The following is a 12,335-nucleotide window of genomic DNA, read 5'->3' as shown; positions in this document are numbered from 1 at the left end:
ACGGAGGCCCGCGCGGGCCCTTCTCCGCCGTAAAGCGAAGTTGTTCTTTGGCAAATGGGGTGGGGGCAAAATCGCGAAGTTTCGAAGCGCGGGCAACATCCGGGCAACATCTGGGGCCCTCGCTCTGAGGCGTGCCATGTGACGTTACTTTTTGGGAATTGCAGCCATGCTGAAATGCGTGATGAGCGGCAGTCAGGTGAAAGGTGCAGAGGCCTTTCTTGCCTTCCTGTGTGAAAAAGGGAAAGCTTAGGGTTTGTGGGCGTGGGGACGTTTCCACCGTCGTCTCATTTCTTGACCTTTGCCTTTATGGCTAAGGGACAGAAGGCCTGGCCATAGCCAGCATCCACTCACCCAGGGTCCTGTTAACTTCTGAGGTGCAAATGAAGGCTCATCTGCTTTTATTTATGCGTATTATTTATATTCATAGATGTCCATTAAATGAAGTTGCACCACCGGGACAGGTAGTGGAAGGGTAGGCCTTAAACTCGGGGTGAGAAAGACTGTGTGGGAAATTGGGAAAAATAACGCTTGGACAGTTAAAAGTATTTTAAAGCGATGAGAAAAGCATAAACCTCGTTTTTATTCCAAATTCTACCATTTTTAAAAGTATGACCTGGGACAAGCCATTGAATCCCTTCAGGGCTCAGTTTCCTCATCTGTGAAGTGAGAATAATAACAGCATCTTCATTATAGTATTTGTTGTAGGAATGAAATGCGGGTAAAGAGCTCAGTAACAAATGGTAATGTAAAAGAACTAATCCTTATTATAAATGGTACTTTAAACATGTAAGTTACTCCAGAAAGTCTCTGTTTCGAAAAGTAACGGTTTTCTACAGATCATAATCTGAAAATGATCGTTGAAAGGCATCTTGTGTCGCAGCTGGCTCCCGCAGTGTTGAGGGCATCTATGGACCAGTATTAATGAACAGGAAAGGAAAGAAAAAGATCCCCATTGTTGCATGTTTTCAGAGTTCTAGAAAGTTCTTTTTTGCAGTGTGTACCTTAGTTCTCAGTAAGTGATAATTTGTATGATTGTTTAATTTTGTTTTTTCTCCAGAACCTAAGCACTGTGAGGGTGGGAACTGTAAACCTGCCTTGTTCATTGCTATACCCCCATTGCCTTGGCGTATACTCTTGGAACCTGCTAGGGGCTCAGTGAATATTAACTGAATGAACAAAAGGTCTTCATTAGCTAGCTCCAGGAAAAAGTGGTGAATGTGAAGTGTTAAAAAAGGGCCACTTTCTTTTTTTTCCCTAGTCGTCCTATGTTCTCAGCTTGAGGCCGGCACCTCCAGCTCTGATTCTTTTCTTCCCCCCTCTCTTTATTAGCATGCCATGTGGTTTGTGGGATCTTAGTGCAGAGTCCTAACCACTGGACCAATCATAGTATGATGCTCCCAACTCTGATTTTTAAGCATAATATGACTTTACATTCTAGAATTATTTTTCCTTTTTTTCTACTTTTCCATGGATTGATATAGCCATCCTTTTTTATTGAAGCATAGTATCCCATATCTGTTTGCTATATATATATTTTTTACTTATTCGTAATTTTTAAGAACACTAACAGTGTCATACCAAATCAGACTAGTATTTCATCCAGGTCTAGCTATTCTTTATGACAGGGCATCTAACTGTGTTTTCTGGCAAGATCTGGCACGATCCATGCTCAAGCATCAGAGATATATCTTGAATGCCTCTAATTTCTCTCTTATAACTTGTTTTGACTTTGCCACCTGTGAAGTTATTAAAACCCTTTGAACCATTTTCTGTATGCTCTGTTTTCACACTTTTTTTTTTTGCAGTAAGGGGTATACATTTAAACCAAGTTTAAAAATGCTTTAGTATGGAAATTAGCTTACCACAGTAGTTCCATGCAACATTTTTAACATCTAGAAAGAAAGGATTTTGTTGCATTTTATTATTTCACACACCCAATCTGTGAATTTATTGAGCACTTATTATGTGTCTGGAATTTTGCCAAGGCCATTATACTGTATTTCTTAAAGCAGTTTGTAGCATTAGTCTATAAAACACTGTTCTTTGTGAATTTATCTCAAGTCCTGTGAATGCTGAAGTAGTTCTATGGTTTATTTTTATTGCTTGAAAGAATGTAAACAGCATCTTTCTTTTTCTCCATAGTATTTGGGAAAGCAATCCAAGCTCTCTCGCGAGTTAGTGATGAGCTGTGGCTAGACCCCTCTGAAAAAGGTGTAAGTAAGAAATTTAGTTCATAGACCATCAAGTAAGGACAAAAGATGATGTTTAAAGATCCCAGTCCAGATTGAATGTTAACTAGGAAATCCAGAAATTGTAATTATCCCTTTCACTGTTGATCTGTATTTTACATATCTGAATACATTTAGAGCATGGTAAACTTAAAAAAATCATACAAAATTGATTTAAGCCAGAATCACAAACTGGTGGTCAAGAGGCTAGATACGATTTGCAGAAATGTTTTGTGGGGCCTGCACTGTTTTTTTAAAAATTGAAATATAACATAGGGAGTGCGATTTGGTGCTCTCTGATGACCTAGAGGAGTGAGATGGGGGAGTGGGAGGGAGGCCAAGAAGGAAGGGAATATGTGTACTTACAGCTGATTCACATTGTTATACAGCAGAAACTAATACGATATTGTAATGCAGTTATCCTCCAATTTTAAAAAATTGAAATAATTTTCTAACAGTAGTTGAGAGAGTCCACATAAAAATCTGAATTTCTTGCTTCTCTTGAAAACTCAGAAGATCTCTAGTTTGGGGCCTGCATTCCCAAGTGGAAGTATTAATGGTTGACTGACTAACAATTTCTTACCTTAGACAAAGTTAAGACTGCCATTTTGTTGCAGTCTTTTTACTACCTTTCGTATTATTGCCTTTGATCACTTTGTCCTTTGAAGTTAAGGTACCTGTGAGCATTTACATTTTTGCAATTAAAAATATGTTCTTGTTACCAAAACAAACAAAAAATACAAATTCAACACGCAGGATTTTAGACCTAAAACCTATAGGTGTAGTATAGATATGGACACATATGCGTATACATATGCAAATTACAAACACATTCTAAAGGGGCTTCTCTGGCGGCTCAGTGGTAAACAAATCCACCTGCCAATGCGGGAGACACCAGTTTGATCCCTGACCCAGGAAGATCCCAAATGCGGTGGAGCAACTAAGCCCCTGTGCTGTAACTATTGAGCCTGTGCCCTGAGGCCCGGAGGCCACAACTGCTGAGTCCACATGCTACAACTGCTGAAGCCCATGTTCCCTACAGCCCATGCTCCGCAACAAGAGAAGCCACCACATTAAGAAGTCCACACACTGCAACTAGAGAGTAGCCCCCACTTGACCCAGCTCGAGAGTAGCCCCCGCTTGCCGCAACTAGAGAAAAGCCCATGCAGCAGTGAAGACCCAGCACAGCCAAAAAAATAAATAATTTTTTAAAAAACACTGTATAATGCAGTTCATATTATATCAATATTATAATTCATATGTATCAGTCAGTTCAGTTCAGTCGCTCAGTCGTGTCCAGCTCTTTGCGACCCCATGAATCGCAGCACACCAGGCCTCCCTGTCCATCACCGACTCCTGGAGTTCACTCAGACTCATGTCCATCGAGTCAGTGATGCCATCCAGCCATCTCATCCTCTGTCATCCCCTTCTCCTCCTGCCCCCAATCCCTCCCAGAGTCTTTTCCAATGAGTCAACTCTTCGAATGAGGTGGCCAAAGTACTGGAGTTTCACCTTTAGCATCATTCCCTCCAAAGAAATCCCAGGGCTGATCTCCTTCAGAATGGACTGGTTGGATCTCCTTGCAGTGTAAGGGACTCTCAAGAGTCTTCTCCAACACCACAGTTCAAAAGCATCAATTCTTCGGCGCTCAGCCTTCTTCACAGTCCCAACTCTCACATTCATACGTATAATGTGGTCCATATACTGCAGTTAACATCCCATAGTTTACTTGAATGCATTTCAATGATATGCTAAACATATTAGAATTTTTTTTTAATTAACCATTAAAGAAAGCTGATTTCTTTTCCTATATGGCTGTTATTTTATTTTTCTAGCTTGCTTTAAGATCTGTGAATTCTTGTCGGTCAGCATATGGATGTGTCCTCTTCTCTCCTGTGTTTTTTCAACATTATCAATGGTCAGCCTCAGTGAAAATGAATGATACTGACATAATATTGAATTTAAATTGCAGATTGGGAATGAAGGTAAGTGTAAGAGGGCCTGATTTCCTCTGGTGTTGTAGAAATGCTCAATATATAGGGTGTAACACCTATCCTGTTCTTAATACTTGGTTTAAATTACGTGCAAGACAGGTCTGTTCATTTAAGAATATGAGGAAACCAGAATTGAAAGAGACATGTGTACCCCAATGTTCATCGCAGCACTGTTTATAATAGCCAGGACATGGAAGCAACCTAGATGTCCATCAGCAGATGAATGGATAAGAAAGCTATGGTACATATACACAATGGAGTATTACTCAGCCATTAAAAAGAATACATTTGAATCAGTTCTAATGAGGTGGATGAAACTGGAGCCTATTATACAGAGTGAAGTAAGCCAGAAAGAAAAACACCAATACAGTATACTAACGCATATATATGGAATTTAGAAAGATGGTAACAATAACCCTGTATACGAGACAGCAAAAGAGACACTGATGTATAGAACAGTCTTTTGGACTCTGTGGGAGAGGGAGAGGGTGTGATGATTTGGGAGAGTGGCATTGAAATACGTATAATATCATATATGAAACGAGTCGCCAGTCCAGGTTCGATGCACGATACTGGATGCTTGGGGCTGGTACACTGGGACGACCCAGAGGGATAGTATGGGGAGGGAGGAGGGTTCAGGATGGGGAACACATGTATACATGTGGCGGATTCATTTCGATATTTGGCAGAACCAATACAATATTGTAAAGTTTAAAAATAAAATTAAAAAAAAAGAATATAAATACTCTTGTTAGATTTTTAAAAAGTAATTAAGCAACCATGTTAAGTATATGCTGTTCTCTAATGTGTTTGCATTACAGTCAATTCTGCCCATCTTTAGATGTCTGAATTCCCTAGAGAAAAATGTGGAGAAGTGCAAAATATTTACCAGATCTGATAAGTGCAAAGTAGTTATTCAATTCTTCTGCAGACATGGTAGGTATAGTTAAATCTAGTTTAAAGTATGTGCATTTTTTGTTAATATTGTTCACGTTTAGAATATTCAGACTGCAATATTGCTTAGAATTTGTGTAGTCTATGGTAGGGAGGTTGTAAATATTCTTGTACTTTTCTTTGTAGAAGTATTGTGAGATGACTGGTATTAATTCTTTCTTTTTTTGGCTTATCAGTGGCACAGGCTATGCCTACGTACAGACCAGTTGGGCTTTTTTTTTTTTTTGCCATATAGGATCTTATTTCCCCAACCAAGGATCAAACCCATGCCCCCTGCATTGGGAGCATGGAGTCTTAACCACTGGATTACCAGTGAAGTCCCCAGACCAATTTTTTAAATGTTCATCTGAACTCTAACAATTGATTATTCTGAAATTAACTAACTGCTGGATGATATTCTGTAAGTGTGCCTTGGTAACAGTGTTCCTTGCCAAGAACAGAAAAAGAATAATGCCTACTTGTATTAGAAGTGCTCTGAGTCCAGTCCCTCAATTATAGGAGCCAAGACCTTCATTCATTCTCTCTGATACATCAAGTTGTAAAAGAGATTTCCTGCCTCCCAGCCTTGCAAGATAGATACTCAAATGTTGTAGTCATATAGGATTTTCAGTTCAGTTCAGTTCAGTTCAGTCCCTCAGTCGTGTCCAACTCTTTGCAACCCCATGAATCGCAGCGCTCCAGGCCTCCCTGTCCATCACCAACTCCCAGAGTTCACCCAAACTCGCGTGCACTGAGTCGGTGATGCCATCCAGCCATCTCATCCTCTGTCGTCCCCTTCTCCTCCTGCCCCCAATCCCTCCCAACATCAGGGTCTTTTCCAATGAGTCAACTCTTCACATGAGGTCCAAAGTATTGGAGTTTCAGCCTCAGCATCAGTCCTTCCAGTGAACACCCAGGACTGATCTCCTTTAGGATGGACTGGTTGGATCTCCTTGCAGTCCAAGAGACTCTCAAGAGTCTTCTCCAACATCACAGTTCAAAAGCATCAATTCTTCAGCTTTCTTTACAGTCCAACTCTCACATCCATACATGACCACTGGAAAAACCATAGCCTTGACTAGACAGACCTTTGTTGGCAAAGTAATATCTCTGCTTTTGAATATGCTATCTAGGTTGGTCATAACTTTCCTTCTAAGGAGTAAGCGTCTTTTAATTTCATGGCTGCAATCACCATCTACAGTGATTTTGGAGCCCCCCAAAATAAAGTCTGACACTGTTTCCCCATCTATTTCCCATGAAGTGATGGGACCAGATTCCATGATCTTAGTTTTCTTAATGTTGAGAAAAAAAGCTTTAAGCCAACTTTTTCACTTTCCTCTCTCACTTTCATTAAGAGGGTTTTTAGTTCCTCTTCACTTTCTGCCATAAGGGTGGTGTAATCTGCATATAGGATTTTGCATGGTTAAACATATATAGCATGATAATAAAGAGCATGGACTCTGGAGGCCCCAAGGTCTGGGGTAGAAACCTGCACTGCTGCTTCCTTGCTGAGACACTGGGCAAATTATTTTACTTTGTGCCTCAGTTTCCTTTATGTAAAATGGGGACAATAGTAATACAAGCCTCTAGGGTTTTTGTGAAGATTCAGTGAGTTATAGGAAGTTATAGCTCTGCAATGTTTAAAGAAATACCTGGCATAGTTTCAAATAGGTATCACCAGTACTAAGTTTTCAGTTTCTTAAGTATGTCTCAAGTGACTTGATTAATGTCCAATACATATTTGTGATTGGTAGATTTTTAATAGCTTTTGTTGGGAAATTGTATGAGTTAGGATGCTCTAAGTTACAAGTAACAGAAAGAAAGGAAAAACACCCAGAAAATCCAACTCAAACTGATTTAAAACGGTAAAGAGGAATTTTGGCTCATATAAGCTAAAAGTTCAAAATTAGATCAGAGGGGTGGTTTGGTCCAGGCTGCAGCAGCTGCTTCTCCTTCTCCTTCCTTTTAAAATTCTCTCAGCTCTACATTCCTCCATGTGATTTATACTAAGTCCAGCTTCTCTTATAAACTTTTAATAATAAGGTGACTTCTAGCAGCAGCTGTTGGGGCCACATGCTTGCTCTTTCATATAAGAGGAGTGAGAGTTATACCTCATACATGCATTGAGCAAAAGTACTTGGCTTGGCTCTGGTTGGACCAACCTAAACTAATCCTGGGGGACCACAGGAATTCCATTCTCTAATTGCCTTGGCTTATTGCCATATCTGGACCAAATTCAATCACAAGGGAGATAAGATTACATCAATTGATTTATACCAGTGAGGGCCCACAAGAGATGCTTGAAGTGAAGTTGGTGCCTCCCAAACCTCATGGCGGCTACACAACAGGGACGGATGGCTCAGGAAGGAAGGGGAACAGAGGCGATAGATGCTAGTATAGTAATTGGGGTAAATATTAATACTTATATTTTCCCAAACTGTATGTACTCAGGAAATTATGCTTGTAATTTTATTTATGTAATCTGGCAGGAAAACAGTGTTCAAATTTAGTTGAGAAAAATCACCTGGGCAGAGATATCCAATAAATTGCTAGAAATACATATTTGGAATTTGGGAAGAAATGAAGGACAGTGAAGTGAATTTGGCTCTCTTCAATGATAGAAAACAGTTGTGAAAATATGAGCCACTAAAAAAGACCAATTTCTCTGACTCTAACCAGAAGTAGTTCCCAGAATGGTGATTTCTTAGAGTATTTAGCATCTATTAATGGAAAAAAGTTGATTTATATCATCAAGAACCAAGATTCATATGAAATATTCACCTGCCTAATAATAATTCTATCAACTCTCTGTATTTTCATTTGCACAAGTCCCTGAGTAGCTAAAAATGAGTTAGTGAGTTGTCCCTGAAGAACATGCTCTGCTGATCCAAAGCGCCTGCTACTAAGTTCTGTTCTGATCAAGAAAACAGGTCTCCAACAGAGAGGGGATTCCCTAAGAGGAGGGCACTGGCTATTTGAGTGAAGATAAAACCCTGATTTGTACATGTATATTAATGATGTGGTGTCAAGAGGGCAGGATTCCCACTTCAGGGTTTTAAGATTTTTTGACAGGGCATTTACAGATCTACTCATGACTAAACTTTGGTAACAGTAAATATAAAGGAATTAGGAGCATTGGCCGACTTGTAAGATTTTTGAGCTATCACTAACCTCTGAAATTCCAAACTCCACAAATGGAACATCAAAATAATGCTTATTCCTTAGCTGTGCCTCTTCAGGTCTGAGAGAGTTCTCTGGAGCCACTGAAGGAAGTTGCAGATTGAGTTATGAAATGGCAAGCAGGATTCTATCATAGCATCAGGTACTCCATTGCTGGGGGCAGATGGTACAGACCAGTGCCTTCAAGCGGTCCACGGACTGGTGGCTGGACCTCAGACTGTTTGTTGCTGGTCTGTGAGAAGATAAGGAACTTATGCCAGAATTTAAGTCAACACTGCTAAGCCTTCTATTTAGTTCAGCTGTTTTGTTTTCATTGTTGTTTCAATAATAAGACTTTCTTAAGGAAGGAAGAAATTCTGGTGAAAATTCCTTGTCTCATTATAGTCCAGTACTTTGTGCAGCACTAGAAAAAGTCAGTAAATGACACAAAGTAAACAGGACTTTAAATTTTTATCCCATTTGCATTCTGTCACGGAAAATTATTAAACTAGGAGGCTAGAAAAAAAATGCAATGAAGAAGTACATCAGGCCAAGTTACTTTATTTTTTTAAAGATTGATTTATTTGTTTTTGGCCACGCTGGGTCTTCATTGCTGCATGGGTTTTCTCTAACTGCAGCGAGCAGGGGCTACTCTCTGGTTGTGGTGCTTCTCATAGTGATGGCTTCTTTTGTTGCAGAGCGTAGGCTCTAGGTGTGTGGGCTTCAGTAGTCGCAGCACGAGGGCTCAGTTGCAGCTCAAGGGCTCTAGACAGAGCACAGGCTCAGCAGTTGTGGAGCACTGGCTTAGCTATCCCGCGGCATGTGGGATCTTCCTGACCAGGGATTGAACCCGTGTCCCCTGCATTGGCAGGCAGGTTCTTCGCCACTGGACCACCGGGGAAGCCCCCAACCAAGTTGGTTTTAAAAGGGTACAATGGATGTACTTGGGAGAGAAAAGGTGAAGAGGAAAGGAAGGTCTTGCAGGTGCTGGCCCCACATCTGGGTACATTTCCAATGGTCAGAAATGGGAGGGCATTCTACTATGAGGAAGCAGTGTGATCAAAGGCCTAAACTGAAAGTGTCTTGTTTGTGTTAACGAAAAAGGGGAAGGAAGCAAGCAGCAAGAGAAAGAGCCTCAGGGATGACAAAGAAATAAGGCATTACTTGGACATCCTTGGTAATACCAATACAATATTCACCTGAGTCAGATATTTGTTACAGAGGTATCATTGTGCTTGTATATGCATGGACTGTTCCTGGAGAATACCTGAGAAACCGGTGACAGTAGTTACTCTGAAAAGGGTGCTAGGGTGGCAGGAGTCAGAGGTGGAGGGTGACTAACTTTCATTGTCTATTTTTGGTAGTTTTTAAATGTTATGCCTTGCGCATCTATTGTATCCTATTATGTATCCATCTAAAAGTAACTTGAAAATATTTTTTTAAATAAGATATGCCAACTTGTGAGCTTCATATCTTTCCAAAATAGCAGCCACAATACTACCTTTAAAATAGGTCAGATTATGTCACTCCAGCTCAAAACTCTCAAAAAGCTCACCATTGTACCAAAGTAGAAGCTGAAGATTTTACAACAGCCTATGAGGTCCCACATGATCCAGGAGTCCCAGGCATGCTTTTTCCTCAAGGGCTGGGCTGCTGTCCCCTCTGCCTAGCAAGCTCCCTCTCCAAACAGCGCGTGGTTTGATCTTTTGAAGACCTCCTTCAGTCTTTGCTCAAATGGCATTTTTTCCATGAGGTCTTTCTTGAACTCCCTATTTAAAATTCTACCCTCACCACTGGCACTCCCCAGCTCCCTTTCTGCCATTTTTTTTGTATTCCTGTGTACTTACTACTTTGTGACATGTGTGCATGAGTGCTAAATTGCTTCAGTCGTGTCTGACTCTGTGCGACCCTATGGATTGTAGCCCGCCAGGCTCCTCTGTGCATGGAATTTTCCAGAGAAAAATATTGGAGTGGGTTGCCATGACTTCCTCCAAGGGATCTTCCCGACCCAGGGATCGAACCCATGTCTCTCTCCTGCATTGGCAGGCAGGTTCTTTACCGCCAGCACCACCTGGGAAGCCCACTATGTGATACACCAATTGTTTCATTAATACTTGTTTTCTTAGTGTGTACCTCTCTTTACTAGAATGTAAGGTTTGTGAGGTCTAAGATTTTTGTCCAAGTTGTTCACTGGTCCATAGCTCCCAAATCTTTCTTGTGTGGTAGATTACAAAAAAAAAAAAAAAAAAAACCCTCATAAATTATCTGCAGGCCTTCCCTTCAAAAGCTGAAGTCTGTTTCCCCACTTCAGATCTCAGCTGGCCTTGGACTTGCTTTGATATCAGTAGAATGCACTAGAATTGATGTGTGAGTTCCAAGCCTAGGCCTCAAGAGGCCCGTCAGCTTCCACTGTTAAACTAAGAACATTTCCATCAACACGAGAATAAGCATAGCCTGTGTAGACACCTGGAAGATTGGAGACCATGTGATGTGAGGCCCCAGCCATCCAAACTGTCCCAGTGTCCCAACTGTGAGGCCTCAGATATGAACGTGAGGCCATTCAAAACGATCCAGCCACAGTGAAGCCAGCCCAAACCAGAGGAGCCACTTAACTGAAATGTGAAAAATAACAAACACTTGTTATTTTGAGTCACTGTATTTTTGATGATCATTAAAAACTAATTGATCAGCCTGGCAGACGGTAAGTGCTCAGTAAATATTTATGAAAATAATAAATATTGCTGTTATTAATTCAGTTAAAAAAATAAGTTAAGAAATGCTATTTATAGTGAATCATTTTGATTCTCATTGTAACATTATTATGCTGTAGAAAGTTGTAGCCTACCTGGATTTTATTATATGGGCTCTATGTTCAAACTTAGATTCAGAAAAAAAGAAAAAGATAAAGTCTGACTGTACTTATTAAAACAGCTTAGCCTTGAAGTCATTTAACCAAGCTCAAGCTATAGCTTCCTCTTCTGAGATTAAGTGCCTACCCCATAGAGATATTGAGAGGATCAGAGATAATGTCTGTGCAACGAATACTGTAGTTGTGGCTACAGTGGATGATAGCTATCACTGCTCCACACTCCTCTCATCCTCTCAGGGAAAGAACATACAGATTCAATGCTCAGGTTTTATGTTCAAAGGTCCCATCCAGAAATACCAGCTTTGGTTGAAAAATTCTGAAAGAGAGTCATAGATATATGATTGGTAGTGGGCCATTACCATTTTACACACAATTTAAGAAGTTACCCATATTTCAAAAGAATGTGGGAACTCTGCTGCCTGTTTGGAGGGTGTGACGTGTTACATGGTGTCCACTAGGGAGCGATAAACACATTCATTTAGGATTAGTGTTTCTTGTAACCTATGTGCACCTGCTAGATAGTAAATATTACTTTAATTTTATCATTGTAATCTGAACTTAAAAGTGTAAAAGTGTTTAAAAATTTTGATTTTGCACTTAAAATTATTAATGGATTGCTTTATTATTTTTAAGGTATTAAAAAGATTCATAATGTGTGTTTTCAAGAAAGTCGGCCTTTGCAAGTTATTTTTCAAAAGAATATGTGTGCTAATACACTAGTGATTCAGCCAAGGTAATGAGTTCTCTGTTGTTTTTTTCCTGAATATAGTATGGTCACAGAGTAAAGAATTAATGCCCTAGAACTTTTAAATCAAGTACATTTTTTAAAGCTAACATTAGACTTGGAGAAATCACCTTATAGGATCAAGAGGAAACCTGAAGAAAGATAATAGTAGATAATAACTGCCTAATGGTAGAAATAATCATTTATTGGCCAAGAAAGTTCTAGAACTATCCCATCAGTGGCTTGCTACATCAAGTGGTATTAAGAGAAAAATATATTATTAGATAACACTTTGCATTCATATGATGCTTTCTATAAGACACTGTATGTCTCAAAACAGGCAGCATGAGCAAATTGTAACAGATTTTATGTGATTGATTTTATCCCTGTTTGTTGTTTTTTTCCTAGAAAATGAGTGAGATATATTT

The 12,335-nt window shown here is 39.9% G+C and overlaps 1 protein-coding gene across 2 annotated transcripts in view; it reads left to right on the top strand.

Annotated features, from left to right (window-relative positions):
- Positions 1-77: 77 nt before the first annotated feature.
- The window catches only part of RAD9B (RAD9 checkpoint clamp component B), a 28,163-nt gene continuing 15,905 nt past the window's right edge, over positions 78-12,335 (top strand). The window contains exons 1-5 of one of the 2 annotated variants that reach the window (XM_027566801.1): positions 78-203; positions 2,143-2,213; positions 4,064-4,213; positions 5,044-5,158; positions 11,817-11,916. In XM_027566801.1, coding sequence (XP_027422602.1) covers positions 167-203; positions 2,143-2,213; positions 4,064-4,213; positions 5,044-5,158; positions 11,817-11,916 — 473 coding nt within the window. In that variant the 5' untranslated portion in view covers positions 78-166. Of the gene's footprint in view, positions 204-257; positions 470-2,140; positions 2,214-4,063; positions 4,214-5,043; positions 5,159-11,816; positions 11,917-12,335 lie in introns of those variants that run through there. The other variant, XM_027566802.1, reaches the window with a different exon arrangement.

This window comes from Bos indicus x Bos taurus, chromosome 17 (assembly GCF_003369695.1).
Source record: "Bos indicus x Bos taurus breed Angus x Brahman F1 hybrid chromosome 17, Bos_hybrid_MaternalHap_v2.0, whole genome shotgun sequence".
NCBI lineage: Eukaryota > Metazoa > Chordata > Mammalia > Artiodactyla > Bovidae > Bos > Bos indicus x Bos taurus.
This window is presented reverse-complemented; position numbering and strand designations above follow the sequence as displayed.